At 44.5% G+C, this 22,658-nt stretch overlaps 1 protein-coding gene across 1 annotated transcript in view; it reads right to left on the reverse strand.

Moving 5' to 3' along the window:
* Positions 1–549: 549 nt before the first annotated feature.
* Positions 550–22,658, reverse strand: part of LOC136656084 (cytosolic beta-glucosidase-like) — a 60,469-nt gene continuing 38,360 nt past the window's right edge. The window contains exon 5 of the mRNA XM_066632925.1: positions 550–755. Within this exon, the coding sequence (XP_066489022.1) occupies positions 550–755 (206 nt within the window). The remainder of the gene's footprint in view (positions 756–22,658) is intronic.

Consider the following 22,658-nt stretch of genomic DNA (forward strand, 5'->3'; position numbering starts at 1 on the left):
ATAGCTGGCATAGGTCCGAGGACATCCATCTGCTCTTGGGGTCCAACCTGGAGTTAAGGGAACAAAATTTCTCTTACTTTGAGAAGTCCTCGTGACCCATGGCATGGCTGCATCCATGTCAATGGTGGAGGATAAGATTGGGGAAATAATCGCGTAGTAAACCCTCCACACCGTGAAATGTTACACAGGATCCCAACCCCATTCCCCTGCAAGTCGTTCCATTCTCCTTGGGCTTATGCCACCTCCTGAAGTGGCGCGAGTCCGAGGAGACCCACTGGGGCTGTGGTGGCTTATCTGGGGGTAAGGGGAAGAATTGCCTCCGGCTGAACCACTTTGGGCCCCTATCTTGCACAGGCCTCCTGGCCTTCCTGTTCCAGCGCAAGATAGGATTGCGCTATAAATCACTTAAAATTTATTTAAACATTAAAATATTAAAGATTTAATTAAAGACATTAAATCACTTTAAAAATATTTAAAATATTTCATCATGTGGAACTCTCACAGAAAAGTAAGGTGTGCAGTGATAATACCAACAGACAATGATTGGCATTACCCATGTGATGCTGTCAGCCCATTGTTAGCAATAACTCTGGCGTACTCAGTGGCTGATTTGTAAGGAACTCGAGGGAGAGCAGAATGGTTGAAGTCAACATGAAAGAGTCCAAATCGAGAGCTGTATCCAGCAGTCCATTCAAAGTTGTCCAGAAGAGACCATACAAAGTAGCCTTTCAGCTGGACACGATCAATGTAAATTGCTGAAAAGAAAACGGGAAACTATTTCATTATTTCAATAATATATCACCTTCCTTAATGAAAAACAAGACAGCTTACACCAAGTTCCCATTGAGTCTTCCATTCACATACTGACTACACCCAGGACTTAGTTTCAGCAATGTTTATTTATGCATTACCTATTTTATATCCTGCATTTCTTTAATCACGGAGCTCAATGTGGTATACAAGGGTTTTGAGGTGCTTGCCCATCCAGACACTAACCAAACTTAATCCAGCTTAGCTTCAGCAACACAGCTGTAGAATGTGTTCTCACAACACCACAAGGACATATATAGTGTGCCCTACAACCTCCAAACAAGTCATACCGTGATACCTGTAGCCATCTAATGTGGCAGAAACATCTTGGCTACAACGGGGCAATCAATAGGAAAGAAATGCAATCCTGATTCCTGAAAAACTGTTATCATAATGACAAATGATGTGTGAATAAGGGGGCAATCCTAGCCAACTTTCCAACAGAGAGGTAAGGATAATGCAGTTCCAAGGTAAGTGTACATTCCCTTACCTTGAGGAGACCTCTGGGACTGTCCCTCAACTGCAAGATGCACACCCCCTATTGGCACAGCTATGTCAGAGCTGGAAAGTGGGTTAGGATTTGGGCCTGAGGGTCTTGGCTGAAATGGTCATCAGATGATTATGTGCTGTTAGTGTGATACATTTGCAGAAAACAAATTTACAGCCCAATCCAACGCTAGGCTTATGCTGATGAATCGCACGATCGGTCAGGATAAGTCCTTTCTGGCAGTCCACAGCCGCACCATCGGTGGGCACTTTGGAGCCACCAGAACAAACAGTCGGAGAATCATATGTGCAAAACTAGAGCAGATAAGGCGGTAGCAATAGAGTGCAGCAAGCCAGGGGCCGGAGGGTAAGGATCTTGGTGGCCTCCACACATGCCAACATTCTATCCGGCGGCGTAGCTGGAGGGGGGTGGAGCACTCAGCCTGCCAGGGATGTAGGCGAGTGGCCCTCCCTTCGGAGCCATGCCCGGCGGGGGGGAGGCAAAATGGAGCCGTACGGCTCTGAAGGGAGGGGCCGGTAAATAGACCAGGGACCAGGTAAATAGATGGCATAGGTTTGAGGAGATTCATTGGAAGCCTGGTGGCCTATGGGGGGCTAACTGAAAAGACACTTATCTCTCCATCTTCATGCTCCACCAGTGCTGATGCATCTCACAGGCTGGTTTGGGATAGAATTGGGCCATTAATTCTTGAAAGAACCACAGAGCATGGTGTATAAGCATTTCTGTGCCAGACAAGGCAGCTGCACGAGATGAGATACTGAGTGGGGCTACCCCACTCAGCCCCCAGCGCTGATTGTCTCTACGCAAGAGATAGAGAGTTTACCCAGGTTGGACCAGAGATGAATAGAAAAAAAAATGAGCTGCTTGTCGGAAACACAATTGACCACGTTGTTAATTCTACACCAAAAGAGCATTTTAACAACATGTTAACATGGAGCAAGTCAATGAATGAACACCACTGTGTAAACAATAAAATCCTGATTCTACTGCAGAGGAAAGCCCCAAAATGTATTTGTTTTAAACCTCCCCTGATTTCACGGCACACTGGAATGTGGAGAAAGAACAGCGGAAATGTGTCTCGACTATTTGTCACAAAAAATAATATTTAGGTAAAGAATTGTCTAGGTAGAGTCTAATACAGCATGAGCAGAACACAACCCTCTGACATTATTAGAAAATAAGCCACTGAGGAATCTACTGTATAATCTGTCTGCATACCATAGACAAAACAGGAGAGGAAACCTGATCACATGACTTGTCAGCTTGATTTATGAGGTACCGAAATCTTGGGGGAAACAATCTTTTGTGTATTAAACCTCTGCTCAAAACAGTGCTGCGTACAAAGATAACTGAGGACGACAGGCATGGCTCTTGGTCCACGGAAGCTGGAACAAATGCGATAAGGACCGCCGTTCTCATGCATCGACTGTTTTGGGAGGCTGGGGGGGGGGGTTGGCTGTAAACTATTATAAAAGTGAAGGGGGTGTTAAGGGAGACAAGTGTAATATAAAGGTGAGGCACAAAAATAATATCCATGGTGAACTTTTGATGTACCGCTTCGCTGATGATAGGACGTCCGCTAAACATGGCGACTCCATGCCGATACTTTGATTAGAGAACACGTCAGGAGCTCATTATTTCTAAGCCGTGGGCATTGCTCTCCCAACATTCGTCGTTAAATTGCACAGTTGCCATACTGCACCAGCTATTCAACTCGTTTATTTTTTCTTCTCCTCCCTTTTTGGGCAAGAGGTAGACTCTGACTAAAGTTTGCCCTGGAAACAGACTATCTAATTTAGAAATACAAAGGCCTGTTATCTTGAGAGAATAGGATACATTCCCACCTCCTCCCCCTCCCCCCCAACTTTTGTAGCACAAAGCCAGAACAGTGTCATTGTGCTCAAGTGATTTTCAGGCAAAGGGAGTACATTTATACAAACAAAAGCAAATGATGATAGTGTAGGGTACTCCTACAGGGATTGTCCAGGAAGAAGGTCCTTACTTCTGTATGCTTAATTAACGCTCGAAGAAGAAAGACAATGCAAAATGGACCTCATTCACAAAAAGCACATATCACAGAATTCTTCACTGCTCTTCCTTCTTCACTGTAAGAACTATGGAAAAGGTGATGTGGTCTCTAGTAAAGTTCACATGAACAAACTGTGCTGGTATCGGTAAGGAAAGAAGATATATTCCTCTTTAATCCAAAGTTCATCCTCCTCATTTGAACTCAGTTCAGTGTCAGTACCTACCACAGCATTAAAGGGTGTAATCTTACTGTTAAACTTGTGGGAAGAGCCTGGCTGAAATTCCCGGATTTTGTACAAGATCAGAGTTATTTGAGTCTGCTCTGAGCATGCACAGTGTGCCTAGCCAAAAGTAGGCCATTATACTTGCAGCTTGCTTCAGCTAGATGCTTGAAACATTCTGTGTCTGTGCTAAGAGGAAGTGAGGCTGGTCACAGACACGAGTTGAAACCTCAAGAAGTTGTTTGGCAGAACTTTTGTAGTTGATACAGGAAACTGCTAACTTAACCGCAAGAGCAGTTGGTTGTGGAGATGAACCTAAGCAATCGTGCTTTAGAGGAGTAGTAGTTGTTATTAGTCAACCGGGGGGGGGGGGGGAGAGAAAGCTGGAACTTTTGCAATTAGTAAAATTCCACATCCCTTTTAATACCTTATATGGTATAGCATAAATAGGGGTCAGGAGGCGCTTGAAGCTGAGTAGTGGGAGATGTAATCAAGGGCAGAGTTTCACGTGATATGCCAAAGTTGCTATGATGGGTTGCTTGTTACGTGTCAATCAAATTCATGGCTTGCCAATCAGAAGTGCCACCAACGCATTGCTATGAGAGTCTGATTTTGTATATCAGTTGAGAACCCCTGAGCAATCGGGGTTCCAGCTTTTGGAACCAATTCCTCTGTGACCAACTGCGGGCTGAAATAAAGTTTGCTCCTTCAACCTCCTGGTGTCCTTGTTCTGGTCCTTGTTTCAACCTGCTACAAACTGAACAAGTCAACAGGTTTCATCCTAGGACAGTGTTTCACAACCAGTGGTACAGGTGCCACCAGTGGTACTTGACGTGCTGTCTTCTGGTACTCACAGGACCCCTAGACACCTGCCACATAGCAGCGAGACAAGGAATGTGATGAAACAAACAGTGGTAGGAGACTTGGCTTGGTAGGCAGAGCTCCAAAGCATGCTTTTCCATGCTCAGAAAAGCCCTCCTGTCCACCCTGAGCCTCTTACTGGTGTTTGATGAATAGCATCTGGGCTCCCAACCCAGAAGTAACTGGTGATTGTGTCATCACAAGTTACTTTGGGTGGTACTTCGAATAGGTGGACTGTGTTAAGTCCTACTGATCATCCTCGGACTATGTGAAGCCCTAGGGTGATCCTGCTCAGATAACCTTGTCACATAGAAGGAGGTTGAAAGGGAAGGTAAAAAGAGTCCAGTCTCTCCAGAGTGCATGGAGGCTGCTTAAAACAACAGTAATAGAGGCCCAGCAGAGGTGTATACCACAAAGAAAGAAGGGCTCCACTAAATCCAGGAGGGTGCCCGCATGGCTAACCAGCCAAGTTAGAGAGGCTGTAAAGGGCAAGGAAGCTTCCTTCCATAAATGGAAGTCTTGCCCTAATGAGGAGAATAAAAAGGAACATAAACTGTGGCAAAAGAAATGTAAGAAGGTGATAAGGAGGCCAAGAGAGACTATGAGGCCAGCAACATTAAGGGGAATAATAAAAGCTTCTTCAAATATGTTAGAAGCAGGAAACCCGCCAGAGAAGTGGTTGGCCCTCTGGATGGTGAGGGAGGGAAAGGGGAGATAAAAGGAGACTTAGAGATGGCAGAGAAATTAAATGAGTTCTTTGCATGTGTCTTCACGGCAGAAGACCTCAGGCAGATACCGCTGCCTGAATGGCCCCTCCTGACCAAGGAATTAAGTCAGATAGAGGTTAAAAGAGAAGATGTTTCAGGCCATGGTGCCAGAGGATTGGAGGATAGCAAATGTCATACCAATCTTTAAAAAGGGAAAGAGGGGGGACCCGGGAAACTATAAGCCGGTCAGCCTAACATCTGGGTAAGATGGTGGAATGCCTCATCAAAGATAGAATCTCAAAACACATAGACGAACAGGCCTTGCTGAGGGAGAATCAGCATGGCTTCTGTAAGGGTAAGTCTTGCCTCACGAACCTTACAGAATTCTTTGAAAAGGTCAACAGGCATGTGGATGTGGGAGAACTCGTGGACATTATATATATGAACTTTCAGAAGGCATTCGACACGGTCCCTCACCAAAGGCTACTAAAAAAACTCCACAGTCAGGGAATTAGAGGGCAGGTCCTCTCATGGACTAAGAACTGGTTGAAGACCAGGAAACAGAGAGTGGGTGTCAATGGGCAATTTTCACAATGGAAAGAGGTGAAAAGTGGTGTGCCCCAAGGATCTGTCCTGGGACCGGTGTTTTTCAACCTCTTCATAAATGACCTGGAGACAGGGGTGAGCAGTGAGGTGGCTAAGTTTGCAGATAGCACCAAACGTTTCCGAGTGGTGAAGACCAGAAGTGATTGTGAGGAGCTCCAGAAGGATCTCTTCAAACTGGCAGAATGGGCAGCAAAATGGCAGATGCGTTTCAATGTCAGTAAGTGTAAAGTCATGCACATTGGGGCAAAAAATCAAAACTTCACATATAGGCTGATGGGTTCTGAGCTGTCTGTGACAGATCAGGAGAGATATCTTGGGGTGGTGGTGGACTGGTTGATGAAAGTGTCGACCCAAAGTGCAGTGGCAGTAAAGAAGGCCAATTCTATGCTTGGGATCATTAGAAAAGGTATTGAGAACAAAACGGCTAGTATTATAATGCCGTTGTACAAATCTATGGTAAGGCCACACCTGGAGTATTGTGTCCAGTTCTGGTCCCCATATCTCAAAAAGGACATAGTGGAAATGGAAAAGGTGCAAAAGAGAGGGGCTGGTGCACCTTCCCTATGAGGAAAGGCTATGGCGTTTGGGCCTCTTCAGCCTAGAAAAGAGGCGCCTGAGGGGGGACATGTTTGAGACATACAAAATTATGCAGGGGATGGAGAGACTGGATAGAGAGATGCTCTTTACACTCTCACATAATACCAGAACCAGGGGACATCCACTAAAATTGAGTGTTGGGAGAGTTAGGACAGACAAAAGAAAATATTTCTTTACTCAGCATGTGATTGGTCTGTGGAACTCCTTGCCACAGGATGTGGTGATGGCATCTGGCCTGGACGCATTTAAAAGGGGATTGGACAAGTTTCTGGAGGAGAAATCCTTTACGGGTTACAAGCCATGATGTGAATGTGCAACCTCCTGATTTTAGAAATGGTCTATGTCAGAATGCCAGATGCAAGGGAGGGCACCAGAATGAGGTCTCTTGTTATCTGGTGTGCTCCCTGGGGCATTTGGTGGGCCGCTGTGAGATACAGGAAGCTGGACTAGATGGGCCTATGGCCTGATCCAGTGGGGTTGTTCTTATGTTCACATATGTCATTTTTCAGTGCCTCACAGATACAAGATAATTTTCCAAGCGTTTCCCAAACACAACTTTCTAAAGAGGATTCACCAGTCTAAGAAGAGTCAAAAAGAAGATTTATAGAAGAATTAATTTGTACCATGTGCAGTGCCTCTAACCAAGTGCTCCATTATGTGCAAGAAAACAAAAAAGTAAGAGAGAAACAGGGATAGGTCACGGCAGTTTTTCTCAAACTGTGGGTTGGGACTAGATGGGTCATGAGCCAATTTCAGGTGAGTCCCCATTCATTTCAATACTTTATTTTTAATGTATTAGACCTGATGCTACCATGGTATGTGACTGCATTTGGGGAAATGTGACAGACCTGTAAATTTAAAAAGCTACATTTAACAATGATAGTCAATGGGACTTACTCCTGGCTAAGTGTGGATAGGATTACAGCCTACGATTGTTAAATGCCTGATGATGTCACTTCCGGTGGGCCCTGACAGATTCGCATTCTAAAAAGTGGGTCCCAGTGCTAAATGCGTGAGAACCACTGGGTCATGGGATATGACACAAATTGTGTTCCCTCCTTACATGTAAACTGCCATTACAGATACATTCCTAGATATCTGAATTAAAACATACAAGGTCAAGGCCACTTTGCAAGCAACCGCTTGCTGTATGGATATCATTTTCATGTTAGGGTAACCGCACACCAACATATCTGTGCTTATCATGCAGGAGAGGACACCCACTAGGAAGCAGAAAAATCGCATGTGAGGCAGACCTTGTTCTCAATTTATACTCTTGCGACTAAGTACTCTGGGTGACAGCCACATTATTAATTAGCACAAATCTATTTACACCCATCATGCCATTAATCACTGTATCAGGAAGGTCGTCTAATTAATTAACCACCATGGGTGGTCACAACAGCCAGAAGAACAATTTCAGGTGTATGGCAGAGCAAATCATTTGTCTTGTCCTGCACACTGCCCGTCTCTTTCTTGTAGGGTCTCCTCTACATACTTCTCTTCCCTTGATTTCTGTGTTAGCTTTGATACCATGGGACATTCACCCTCCACAAGGTGTTTCAATTCTTGGAGATCTAGGACATTAATTTACTAGTTCTTCACATTACTGACAAATCCTTTCTGTTCTTACTGAAATGTCTTCTTCCCTACCAGCATCCAGTGGCATTTTATAGGATTTGCCATTAATCACTGTCTTTTTTTTTTAGCGTCATAAAGATACAGGTCAACTGTCCTTATCCCTAGATTCAGGACCCGCAGATTTAACCCAAGGCAGGGCTGACCTGTACCTCCCAGATGGGACTAGAAGAATTTTCCAGTGGCATCCAGGAGGTGGTCTGAAGCCTCCAAAGGCCTCAGCAGCCCTCCTGGAAGCCTTAGAAACAAACTTGAGTTTTTGTGAAACACAGAAGTGTGTTTCTACGGCCACTGGGAGGTCTTCTGTTGCAAGGGGAGGCCGTGCACAGCCTCTCCGGATCTTAGAACACCTCCCAGACATGACAGGTCATGTCCAGAGGTCCTGTGATGGCCCCCACCCATGGATTTTATTATCTGCCAGTTTGGGGGAAGTAGATCCCCCATGGACACCTAGGGCCATCTGTAGTCTTCATATCAATCATCCATACATTCTCCATTCTGCATATATTTTTACTTCCCGTCTTATTTCCCAACTATAAAATCCTGTTCCTCTTCTCTTGCTATGGTTATCTCTGTCCACAAATCCACCAGTGCGCTGCCACTCTGCAATTGACTGGAGGAGAAGGGAAGAAACAGCAAAATCCTTTCCATTGGCTGATTGAGACAAATGATATTTTAAACTTCTTGCACTTCTCTTCCAAACAAGAAAGATGGAGTATAAATACAAACAATAAATAAAAAACAAACAAGTAGGGCTGCTGGGCTTGGACTAGGCTACTAGCTTAGATGGTGTTAGAAAAACAAAAGAAAAAGGATTAGACACAATTTATGGAAGATAGTTCTGTTAATGGCTGTTTGGCATGATGAGCTACATGGTGCCTCTGAATATGACACGGGTGGCCAAACTTGCTTAACATAAGAGTCACATATGATAAACTTCAGATGTCTGAGAACCTCAATATTTAAGAAGCATTTAAATCTGTAAATACCCTTACGCTCCATGAACATTAAATTTCTTTTATAAATTTTCTTTATTACTGGGGCAAACTCCAATGGGCCACTGGAGCCCATCAGAGCCATACAGGCAGGTGCAGGCTGTGCCAACTCCAAATATGGCCTGATTTTTATGCTCAGTGGCTCCCAAAGGACTATATGCATGTCCGCTGCTATTGTGCGATAATGGCAGTCATTCACCGAGTGAAAGCAACTGCACAAATTGTGCAAGACACACGGACCGGCTTAGTGCAATGCTTCATACAAACTTCCTGCATCTTCCCAGGGCAATTCATGTTGAGCTACATGGCAACTCATCGAGTGCTGCCAAGGGTCTGAACTAGTTGTATTAATAACATCATCATCATCAATTACTTATATACCACTTTTCAACAAGAGAAGTTCACAAAGCAGTTTACATAGTAAAATAAATCAATAAATGGTCTCTGTCCCCAAAGGGGGACAAACACCACAATTGCAGAGGAATTTCTGGAGAGGGTGCAAAACACTAAGTTGTTTTGTGTAAAGCGTCTCTCCTCCTTGCCTTCAGAACCAGTTGCAGCTGTGAAAGCCTTTGCTTTGCACTTAGTGTTTTGTTCCCTCTTCAAGAATGCCACTGCACAATCGTTTTTTTAAAAAAAATACAGAAGAGGCACCAGCAACAGCCGCTGGGAAAAACTCCTGCTGGGGTGAAGAAGGACAATTGCTCTCACCCTGCAAAATATAAGGAGACACCATTTTAAGGTGCCTCTTTGCCTAGATACCAGAGGTGTGTTTGGAGAAGAGTTTGCCTGCAATTTAGTCATGAAAATTGGAAACTTTGTGAAACTGCTGTAAGTTCAACATGTCAAGGCTGATTTACATGTCTTTTTTTTTTCCTTTTTTTGGTAGCTGGTAATCTTAGCTGTAGTGGAAGGCAGAGACAGACTAAATACATGAGCATCAATAAAGAGGATTAAGGATAAATACCAGGGATTTCTTATGAGTGGCATTTTGCAAGCATTGTTCTCAAACTGACAACTTTATAGTGCCTACTGTCTAGAAGGAGACTCACAGAAGATTTGTGAGCATAGAAGCACCACTTCCAGTGGAGAAGTCGGCATATTTAATAAGGAAAATAGGGAGGGGAAAAACATCAGGTGCAATTCAGCATACCTGTTTATTAGAGTTCTTTAGCATTCATCTGCTCCGGGGTTTAACTGGCAATAAATTAAAGTGCCGCAGACAACCTTGCTAGCAGCTGAAAATTGTGAACATCTAGGGTAGGTTCTCATATTTATCCAGCTGATGATGCTCTTTCTGCAGTACAGCAAACATGAACTCCATCTTCCATGCACGTAATATGGGTACTTCGCTTCAGTAAAGTATATGCGTGAACTATCCTTCATTTTTAGTTTAGAAATTAATAGATAACCCTTCTTTAACATATTACCCAAGACATTGTACAATACAGGTATGCCCCAGTATCTGCAGGAGTTCCATTCCAGAATGCCTCCATGGAAACTTGAAACCACAGTTATGGGCAAATGTCCACAATTAACATGTTCATGTATACAGACTTGTGTGGAGAAACTCTGAAAGGAACTGGCTCCTTTTGTTGGTGTAGTCATGCTAATTTCTATAGGATGAACTTTTTCAAGACACGACAGTCTCAGAAACAGGTGCAATTGTGGAAACATCCAGAACACACAAAGACTCCTCCAGGCTACTGCATATCCAAAAATCATTAAAGGGAGAAAATAAGCAATGCCTGCTTGTGCGAAACAGGCCTTGGTCTTAGAGGCCTACACGCGCAATGCAAGGGAACCAAAGATAGTCATTATTTATCACAGTCATTATTTCCACAGTCAAGACCCTGCATATGCCTGATCTTGTCTGATCTTGGAAGCTAAGCAGGGTTAGGCCTGGTTAGTACTTGGATGGGAGACCGCCAAGGAATACCAGGTGCTTTAGGCTTATACCATAGTCTTTCGAGACTGAAGGCTGCCAACCACAGGTTGGTCCATGACATCTGCGGGGGATCTGCTTCCAGACTCGCTGCAGATACTGAACTCACGAACACTGAGAACCATGGGGGCCACACACCTCCAGAGGCAAATGGAAGGCACTTCTGGTCATGTCCAGAGGTCCTATGTGGGACCGCCAGAAACTGGTTTGGAATCTGCTCTGGGTCAAATCCACAGGTTTCAAACCCACAGATGAGGAGGTTGTGCTATATTCACATTTTTGTCCACCCCATCAAAAGGGATCATGGCTGCTAAGAACAGATTCTCATTTCATTTTTTGCTCACAACAACCTGTTTGGGTTGGTTAGGTTGAAAGATTATGAACCTGTCAGAGCAGGGCCAACCATACTGAGAATGTTCCTGGATCATGCTAGGCCTCGCATCGTATGCTCCAAATTTCTAACTTATTGAAGAAATTGTAACATGCCCTTTACCTGCCCCACTGGTGAGGCATGAAAAAGGGGTACAGCACAGTTTGGGTTTTGTTCTGGAAATGGGTTCTAGGTCTGTTCTGGAAATACTTCCACACCAACAGGGACCTGTGATCCCTGAGAATTCTACCCCATCACTACTACAAAGACCTCTCTCCTGACCACGTGGTTTTGAAATAAATATAGTCCAGGGTTAGCTTTCAAAATGCTACCCTGCACTTATGCGACTTTGTCACTTATTTATCGCAAGTGGAAAAACTTGTCATTTGTCTAATTCCAGTCTAGAGCAAATAAAAAGAGCTGTCAGACTTAAGGCACCAAAGCCACTCTTGCTGTCTACCAACAACATCCAAGCCTATTCCTTTTAATTAAAAGAAATGCTCTCAGGCTTGCTGTGTTCTGCAAACTGCAGATCAATACTTATTCAGAAAATAAGACTCCTTGTATACCACGAATGAAAATTATGAAATATGTCTTCTCCTTCAGAACTTTTGGGACTAAAGCATTATTGCATACAGAATCTCTCTCACTGCCAAGGCGCCCCCCCCCAAAAAAAGTGGTACACCAGAAAAAGTAAAACGGGGGGGGGGTCAAATCTGCAGGTAAATGATATATATTGATTTAAATAGATGTTTGTTAATCAACAGAATGAAAAGCAGTATTAATTCAGTGACTCATGCCTGAAGCATTATAAGCTGTAAGATTCAGAGTCAATTCCTGTACAGTATTTTTACTTATGCATTTAAAAAATTTATAACCCACCTTGCCCTGTGCTACAGGGGGCAAACTATTCAAGCAAGCGTGACATTTATAGACTCCAAGTCGAAACAAAAACCACCATAGCATAAAATCAGAGTAGCACTCTGGTATTAGATCTCCCAAAACAAAATAGAAAATGTGCTTCACATTTTCCCCAGCCTCTCCCAAAAAGTTAAAAGCAGCAGCTTTCCCAGAAGGGGGCCACAGCGCTACGTTTTGCAGATGCCTCAACGCGCCGTTTAAGCAGGTCCTCTCCCTCGCCTTCGGAGTCATTCTGGGAGGCAAGAGCAACACCTCCACATTGCTCTTGCCTTTTGGAAAGGCTCCAAAGGCAAGGGGGAGGGACTGCTTGCACAGCAAGTTGAGGTGCTTGCAAACCTCACACCCCAGGAATGCTACTGATTGAAAGGGAAGTGTCCTGAGCTCAATGACAACATTTATTCCAATACAAGGAGGCTTATTCCAGTACTTTGGGGTCACCATGGGACAGGTCCTGATCCTTCCCATTACTACGAGTAATTTGAATTCTCTTATAGAATGTTAGCAGTATGTTTCCTCAGTTTCTAAAGGAAGGGGAAGACATCAGCACATCTGCCGCTCCCAGACTACATAAGGCTTTAAATATACAATCAAATATTATCAATATTCCAAAACCGATATTTTAAGACTTCTAAACGCAACACAAGAAAAAAGGTATGAATGATCTCTACATAGATCTGAAGACAGATACTTTAGAGCAATGATTTTCAACCTTTTTCATTTCATAGCACACTGAAAAGGCGCTAACATTGTCAAGGCACACCATCAGTTTTTTTTTTGCTTTTTTTAAACAAATAACAAGGCACATTGCATTGCCAGCCAGGGGCTAACATCTCCCAATGGCCCTATAAGTAAATGACCCTCCCCCAAACTCCTACAGCACACCTGCAAACCATTCATGGCACACCAATGTGCCGTGGCACAGTGGTTGAAAATCACTAAATTGGAAAGACGAGAATGATGACCTCCTCTACAGCTCTGAAAAACTGAAGACACAAAAAAGAACTTTCTGTGTGGTTTGTAGTGAAGTTTAGCAGATAAGTATTTCTTCTTACATCATTGTGCACACAATCACAAGTAAAAACTAATAGGCTTGGGACAAGGATGGTGTCATGACCAATGTTAAGAACATAAGTACATAAGAACATAAGAGGAACCCTGCTGAATCAGGTCCATGGCCCATCTAGTCCAACTTCTTATATATCACAAGCGGCCCACCAGATGCCTCAGAGAGCACACAAGACCACAAGATACCTAAATCTATATCTACAGTCCCTTCCTTATCAGCCTGAGGTAGGCAAAAAAAAAAAAAAAATGTCATCCATAGCCAATTCAGATGAGAGAAAAAAGTTCCTACCCAGCCCTCATGATGAGCAACCAGCTAATCTCAGACTGTGCACACCCATCATGGCTTGTAACCTGTGATGGACTTTTCCTCCATAAGTCTATCCACTCCCCTTTTAAAGGCATCTAGGCCAGACCAGTGGTGTTGCTATGGGGGTGTGTTTGGTGTGGGCTGCACCGGGTGAAGTGCACAGGGGGTGACGGCACTGGGGGGTGACAAGCTAAAATCACGGTGGTTAGGAGTAACCCAATAATGTTATATACTGTTGGATGTGAAATTTCCAGCTGAATGCAAAGCAAAAAACCAGAGTGAAATATTTCCTTTCTATCAAAAGTTATGGCCAAAATTCAGAGAACAAAAAATGCATGGAGCCCTATGGAAAGTGAAACTGAGCCATATCGCACATTTACTCGCGAGTAGGCAAACTTGCCTTAGTCCTTCAGAAAGGGCAGGCTGAGAGGAATGCAACGGCACCAGAATGGTCCTGATCCAATGAATGCAGCCCCCAAAAACACCTGAGAAGGAAGTCCCTCCCTCCAAGAAGACGAATGTATTGAGCCCCATGGAAAGCGAAACTAAGCCTCATGGTCGCATTTACTTGCGAGTAAGCAAACGTGCGTTGGCTGGTGGTCAGGCCAGGCAAAGGGAAATGTAATGCCACCAGAATGGTCCTGATCTGATGGAACTAGAGCTCAACAAATGCTCCAGAAGGCAGCCTCCCCCACCACTAAAAAGGATCAAAACAGAGGCTTCAGCTGATAAGGTGAACTTTTTTGAGACTTGCAAAGACAGGCGGATCTTGACAGTTATCTGGTTTAAACAGAAGTTCTTAAATTGAACTGACCCCTGGGTAGGGCTGAAAACCTTACTGATTTTGGAGGAGGGGGGTGTTATTGCAGGCAGGCTACAGAAGAAATTCACTTGGTGGACCAGGGCTGGTTTTGCTTATTTAATCATTTGTTTTACCTTAATTATTTATACTTATTTATTTATTTTAATTTGCCTGATGATCTCACTTCCGCCATGATATCACTTCTGGTGGGTCTTGGACAGATTGTCTTTCTAAAAAGTGGGTCCCAGTGCTAAAGGTTTGAGAACTGCTGCAATAAGGTGTTGGTAAGTTGACACCCAGGGCTGTGTGACACCACTAGTGACCAAAATCACAGTTTGGAGGAATAATACCATCATGTTATATATCAATCAATGTGTAATTTCATGCAGAATGTGTTCTATCTTTGTTCTATCAAAAGGTACAGCCAAAAAACCAGTGGGGGCAGAGTGATGCAACATCACCACGCTACCACCTGGGGTGTGGCCCTGCTCACTGCATGGGGGGTGACGCGCTGGCATCCCATACCAGGTTATGTGAACCCCAGTGGGGTTCACTGGGCCAGATGCCATCACCACATCCTGTGGCAAGGAATTCCACAGATTAATTACACGTGAGTAAAGAAATATTTTTTGTCTTTTGTTTGTTCTAATTCTCCCAATACTCAATTTTAGTGTATGTCCCCTGGTTCTGGAGTTGTGTGAAAGGGAAAAGAGCATTCCTCTATCCACTCTATCGATTCCCTGAATAATTTTGTGTGTCTCAATCATGTCCCCCCTCAAGTGCCTCTTTTCTATACTGAAGAGCCTCAAACACTGTATCCTTCCCTCATAAGGGAGGTGCCCCAGCCCAGTAATCATTTTGGTTGCTCTCTTCTGCACCTTTTCTAGTTCCACCATGTCCTTTTTGAGATGTAGTGTCCAGAACTGAACACAATACTCCAGGTGTGGTCTTACCATCGATTTGTACCATGACATTATAATAGTGGCCGTTTTATTCTTAATAAGGCTTTTTAATGATCCCAAGCATGGAATTAGCCTTCTTCACAGTACATTGGGTCAATACTTTCATCGAAATGTCCCCCAGCACCCCAAAATCTCTCTCCTGAGCTGTCACAGACAGCTCAAAACCCATCAGCCTATATGTGAAGTTTTGAGTTTTTGCCCCAATGTGCATGACTTTACACTTACTTACATTGAAACACATCTGCCATTTTGCTGCCCAATCTCCCACTTTGGAGAGATCCTTCTGGAGCTCTTCACAATCCCTTCTGGTCTTCACCACCCAGAAAAGTAGAGTGCTATCTGCAAACTTGGCCACCTCACTGCTCACAAACTTGGCCACACATCTCACCTCACTATTCAAAGTTTTGAGCATCTTCTATTCTATTACAACATACGTATTTTCTGAAGTTGTTTAAACCTGGGTTGAGCTCCCAAAGGTTTCCATATGGTCTAGGGACCAAAGTTTGCCACACTGTATGTTTGACAGGGTGCTGTTGGAAATCCAGGTTCTTTTACGTTTGCCCCTATACAGTAATAAACTTTCAAACACCCATTCACCACATTCATGCTTCATGTTTTTAGGAGCATTTATTTAAATAAAAAAAAAAACTTAGCTGAACACCTATGGCATGAAGTGAATCTCAAGAGCCTGCAATTTCCTTTCAGAGTTGACTGTTTCTTTATATTACTATGGATTCATTGCAGCAGATACAGCTACTAAGAAAGAGATAAATATCATGGCTGGATTATATTGGTGATGGAATAATTTATACCGTGGGAGACGTTTGGATTTACAAGTGAAATCAGAGAGAAACTAGATATTCAATAGCAAACATGGACCTGAGAATTCTGATCCCATTTCTGTCCTGCAAAGGGAGGTGGGTCTGAATGACAGGACAAAGAGAAAGGATGGACAGGGTGGGAAGGGGGAGGTGCTTAACCTCTCCATGACATCATTTTTCTCACTCCTACACAGACACGCCACCATTTTCCCATTGGATGCAACAAATGTGTCTGGGAACTACAGCTCAAAGTACAGCATCTGCAAGAGGGATCTGAAGGCCTTAGGGATGGACCTCAACAAGTGGGAAACCCTGGCCTCTGAGCGGCCCGCTTGGAGGCAGGCTGTGCAGCATGGCCTTTCCCAGTTTGAAGAGACACTTTGCCAACAGTCTGAGGCTAAGAGGCAAAGAAGGAAGGCCCATAGCCAGGGAGACAGACCAGGGACAGACTGCACTTGCTCCCGGTGTGGAAGGGATTGTCACTCCCGGATTGGCCTTTCAGCCACACTAGACGCTGTGCCAGAACCACCTTTCAGAGCGCGATACCATAGTCTTTCGAGACTGAAGGTTGCCAATACTTTAATACAGCAGCTGAAGGGTACTGCAAAAGCAAAGCAATGAATGGGGTCAAACGGAGGGGAAAATAGAATTGAATACCTCCTGTCTGCTGCTTCTACCCTTCGTGTCATGCCTCCTACTGTCACTTCCAGGGAGTGTTGGTGCTGGGGTTTCCAGACCAGTATGTGCTGGTAAAGATCTGGCTTCAGTCTCAGTTTGGAGCAGGTGAGTCTGTCTTGGGATGGGCAGCCAGTCATATCTGGACTGCTGGCGCCTACAAAATGGCTGCCACTGTATCCTGTGGGGCCCAGGAGGCAGTTGGAGGTCTCTTTGAGGCAAGGGAACATTGGTTCCCTTATTCTGTGTCGGCACCAGACAGTCCCTATGCCAGCCCACAGCTGGCACAGATGCAAGTAGCCCGTGTAGGGCTTTCAGGTGTAGGAAGGGGGAAAGGAGGCAGTGGCAACCTTTGCTGCCATTCCCCCCACCCAGGCCTGAACCACCCTCCAGGCTACCCTCTCTGTGTCCAGAAACAGCCCCATTCTGCCCTCCCCCAGCATCCCCATCACTGGGCACTGCACTTACCCTGTCTGGTGGCCACTCCCTTTTCCACCGGCTTGAGAAGCCAGCACCCACCTGCACTGGCACTGGCAGCAACTAGTACTGGGCTGTTGCAAAGTGTTTTAAGGCACTTTCGTGACTGCCTTTGCCTTGGTAGCTGCCCAATCATAGAACTGGGCTGTCAGTCCATCAAGACCAAGATTGTCTGCTCTGACAGGCGGTGTTTCTCTAAAGCATCAAGCAGAGATCTTTTCTAGCTGGGATCCTTTTAACTGGAGAGCAATTAAGCCTAAGACTTTCTACATGAAAAGAATGTGCTCCACTGAACTATGGTCCCTTGTCCCACATCAGCTAGGAACAGAATAGCAGTGTGTGTGTGCGTGTGTGTGCGTGTGCGTGTGTGTGTGTGTGTGTGTGTGTGTGTGAGAGAGAGAGAGAGAGAGAGAGAGAGAGAGAGAGAGAGAGAGAGAATGTTTAAATTCGATTGCATCCCCTTTCAATTCCTAGCTTCCCAAATATATGGCTTGCTTGAAACATTTTCAGCCTTGCTAGTCTTAACAAAGTACGCTGAACTAGGAGGCAGATTTATTCTTTGAACTCAGCTAGGACTGATCTTCTGCCGTTGCAAAATCTCTGTCGGTTAGCCAAATTCTGCAAGGCTGGCAGTCTCTGTTCGCTACGCGGTATGGTAAACTACTTCCTTGCCCCAGGAGGGACAGAAAGGTCACCTGGGGTCCAGGACTAAGGTTATTAGTGGCTCTACAGCAGCAGCCGCCAAATCGCAACGCTGTCTCTCTGCAAAGTACCAAGATTTGCAGATGCTTAGAAGCCAACAGAAAAAAATGAACAGCCAGCAACTGTTCTATTCCTATCTCCCTGCTATCTCTTGATGAAGAAGAATCTCTTTCGAATTAGATCAAAGCCCGATTTCGTTGCATGCACAGTTCTGATGTCAAATGCTAGGGTTTTGTGTATTTTTTTTTAACACAATAAATTTATAAATACAGGACACATTAATAAAACTGAAGTTCTGGAAAAGCTTTTTGTTTAAATAAAAGACATTTTTCATATCATGTTAATCTTTCTTTTCTATTACAAGTTAGCAACAGGTGCACATCTAGAGCTTATTTAAGATCAATAGATTAGAGATGAAAGAATTAAACTAGACTTCCCTGGCTGAAAGAGAATATGAAATGGATACAGCAAAACACTGCCACCTCCAGTTACAGAGAATGTACCGTCCACAGTCTACACACACACACACGCACACACGCACACACACGCACTTCCAACTATGGAAAGACAGAGAATACATAAAAAGCAAGTGAACTCTGGAGGCAGGCAAGGTGTCTAAGGGTAATTGAATGCCAGCGAGGTCCCGGGAAATTTCTTTGATCACACGTTGATTATTTTCTGTGCTTCATGTAATTCCCTCCATCAAAAAAAAAAGTGTGTTAATTCTAAGATTGAAAATTTGAAGGTGTCTCTCAAAATATGGTGTAGAACATACTGTTAGACATGGGATATAGGAGATGGGGGTTCAAATCCCTGCTCATTCACCATGCTCACTGAGAGACCTCGGACAACTAACTTCTTCTCCCTGCCTGACCTTCACAGCAGTTGTTCCCAAACTTACCCTGGTCACTGCACCCTTCTGTCACAGCACCCGGTCACGAGAACGCCACACTGCGAGAGGATGAGCCAGCCACCAGCACTCCTCTGAGATCATATGAGATCTCATGAGAAGCAAGCAAGCTTGGCCCAGCCAAGATTGTGGCACCCAGGAAAGAAGGCCAATGGGGGCATCCTGTGGCACCCCTATGAGTTCCCCACAGCACCCCAGGGAACCGCTGCCTTACAAAGTTGTGGTGAAGATAAAAATGGGACATGTATGGCACCCTGAACTTGAACCAGTTGACAGCTGTAGGTACAGAGGACCTCAGGTTTCCTCAACTCCTTTGCACAATTGGCTGAGTATGAGCAATGATAAAATCTTAAAATGGTTGCCCTATGCCCAAAACATCCACTCTTATCTCCTAGAAACAAGAGAAGGTCCAGCTTTTCCCCCTCTCCAATTTTAACATGACTTAGGATTTGTATATACAGGTTTGCATATACAGGTCCGTTTATCTGCAGATTTGGAACCTGTGGATTTGGAACCTGTGAAACCTGTCACCATGAGTTCTGAACCCGCAAAGGAGGGCTGGACCTGAGCTCCTGGATGCGACCATGGATGTTCTTCCGTTGCATCCAGAAATCTCTCTGAGGCCCGCAGAGGCCACACACGGTTTTACAAAAACCATAAGTGCCTTTCCAGCACCTCTGGAGGGCTTTCTGAGGCCATTAGCAGATGACTGTTGATGCTGCTGCCAACCTTCAAGAATTAATAAACCAGCACCCACTGCCTCCATAAGGGGAGGAGGCGCACTGGCTCAACCAAGATACGCATCAGCAGTGGGGGCCCCCTTGGGACATTGTGCCCTCAACTTAACCCTGCTTTAAAATGGCTCCCCCCCCCAGATGTGGCTTTCAAAGCTGGATGTATCCTTAACATTTACTGTCATTATCCACTGAGTTTAGGCTCCTGGAAAATCATGGGCAGCCCAAATCTACCCTTGGCACCTGGACTGCCACAGGACCAAAACAGCTGCTGCAGCATCCTCTGCACAACAGGGCAGCCACTAGCGGCTCCTCAGGGGAAGGCAATTTTCATCCCCTTCCCCTGCGTAAGGCAAGTAGCCCCACAATGGGGATTCTGCAGCAACCTTTGGGCTGCCGTAGAATCAAGAGTATCTGTGTCGGGCCTGGGGCCTGACATGGAAGCTTTGGATGCAGAGAAGCGGAGGAGCAGAGCAACTCCGGTCCTGTCTCCATCCCACCCAGCTCCCTCCCCTGGCATACCTCTTCCCCACCCTCTCTCTGCCCTCCCACTGCCCCAGAACAACTCCTCGCTACCTCCCCCCATGCCCCCACCTACCTCTCTGCCACCCAGTGGTTTGGGTGACCATGGACTGACAGAGCAGCGGTGATCCACCGGTGCTAGCCCGGCTGGCACTGAGGGCTGCAGACGTGCCTTAAGGCACGTTTATGACAATCATCACTGGTGGAGGGCCGGCAGCAAGAGCTCAGGATTGGGCTCTGAGTCATTGGTCCTACAGGATCAATGAGGTTTGGAGGTGGGGTAGCTAACCTGGCTGCAGCAGAAACCTTTAGAATGGCAGCAGCTTCACAATGCATACAATGGATTGCTTCAGGATGGCCGTGGGTGTAGCAAACAGCTTCAAAATGGCCCTGGGAAGCTTCAAAATGGCACAGACAGCTGGAGAATGGCAACAGGGCGGTCGCAGATCACTTCAGAATGCCACAGACAGCCAACAATACACCATGAATGGGGTCAGGTATGTCTCATTCTTGTTCCCCATGGATCAGGAAGCCCATGCAATTCATCAGGATTAACTGTCCATGAGTTTCTGAAAGACTCCAAGCCCTGCTTTCACTATATCTTCACAAATATTCCATCTCTAATTTTAAAATTTCTCACTCATAACGTATTTCCAATTCAAAATTAAAAGGAAAAAAGTGAAGGCCGTCATTAGTTCTTTGATGCTCACAGCTAATTTTGTATTTTGTGTATATATGTGCTAACAACCAGGGATGCATAAATTGAGATTTGACCATATAATCACCATAAAAATGATCTTTAAACTCCTCACTTTTACAATATAAAATAGTGCAGTGACAAAAAAAAGTTTCACTCAGCAGGGGATAATCAAAAGGAACCATATTTAATTGTAACATTGTTGTCAAGAAATTATACGGAGAAGTAAGCACTCTTCTCAGGCACAGATATGAAGAATTAAATTACCCTTTGGGTTGAAAATCCACAGGCTTTTTAATTTCATTCTCCTAAAGTTGAGTTCTTTGGAAAACTCAGTCAAAACTCCAGGATTTCTTCAGCTACAAGTGCTGACTCTAATCAGAAAGCAAACAGGCCTGCTGCTTAAATACATCACTCCTCCCCAGAAACTTCCCCATCATAAATACTCACTGTTGTCAGCGACTACAGACATAACACCGATTCCCTTTAACAATGGTTAACAAGCTGGCCTCCATACCTCTAGACCCTATCCCCCATGAAGCCAACATCCCCCCTACTGCCTTAACCAATTTAAGATTTCAACCATTCAGAAACAAACTATGGGCCTGTTTAGATTAGACTTTCATTGTCTAATTGGTCTCACATGATTTACTTAGAAGTATTTAATATTTACTAAGATACAAGTGTATTTGTTACTGTTGATAATTAATAGAAATATTTCTTATTTGATTATCCCTAAGTAAAAGTCTGTTTATTTTTTAAAATTTATCCATAACTTGAGCTTGATACAATTCGTATTCCAGTGTCTCAGATAAAATGGCAATGTATATATTCAATTACCCAGTGACCCACAGTTTTGGTTATCCATGGTTCACAAATTCCCCTCCCACCATTGCACTCACCTCATCTTTTTTTGTTTTGTTTGCCCATTTTGAAGCCCTCCAAACTGCTTCGTCTTTGCACCTTCTTGTGGGTGCTAAACCATGTGGGGCCAGTTAGTCAATGCAAATATCACCTAAATTGGTCCATAGGTCACAACCAGCACCTGAATTGGGCCTGGAAGCATATTGTCAACCATGACCGCTGGACCAGAGGCAGAACATGATCATATTATCCTGTCCCCATTAGTACTCTTGTGGTTGCATTTTGTACAAACTGACCTTTCCAGAAGACCTTCAAAGTCGGCCCCACATAAAGTGCATTACAGTAACCCGAATGATAAGTTACCAAGGCATGAATAACTGAAGCTATGACTGATTGAGATAGAAACAGGAACGGCTGACATGCCAGGCAAAACTGGGCAAAAGCAATTGAGGTCACAGCTTTCACCTAATCATCCAGGTATACTCCCAAATGGTGAACCTGATCCTTCAAGGGGGAATGCATCCAGAACAAGTAAACACACTGTTGTTGAACCAGCAGACCTCCTGAGCAGGACAGCCTCTGTCTTGTCCAGATTTAATTTTAATTTTTCCATGCACATCCAGTGCTTCCACAATTCAAGATAACAGTTCAAAGAATTCTCTGCTTCTCCAGCTGGGAATGGCAAAGAGATGTAAAGATGTCATCTGCATGTAGATGACACCCTATGCCAAAACCTCAGATGATCTTCCCCAGAGGTTCCATGTAGATGTTAAACAGCATGTGAGATAAACAGAGACATGTGGGACACAAGCCAAAGCCTGGGGAATAGTCTCCCAGTTCCACCCTCTGGAACCTACTTCCCAGGAAAGATTGAAACCACTGGAAACCAATGTTCCAAAAATTATTCCAACGA

Source organism: Tiliqua scincoides, chromosome 6 (genome assembly GCF_035046505.1).
Source record: "Tiliqua scincoides isolate rTilSci1 chromosome 6, rTilSci1.hap2, whole genome shotgun sequence".
Lineage (NCBI taxonomy): Eukaryota > Metazoa > Chordata > Lepidosauria > Squamata > Scincidae > Tiliqua > Tiliqua scincoides.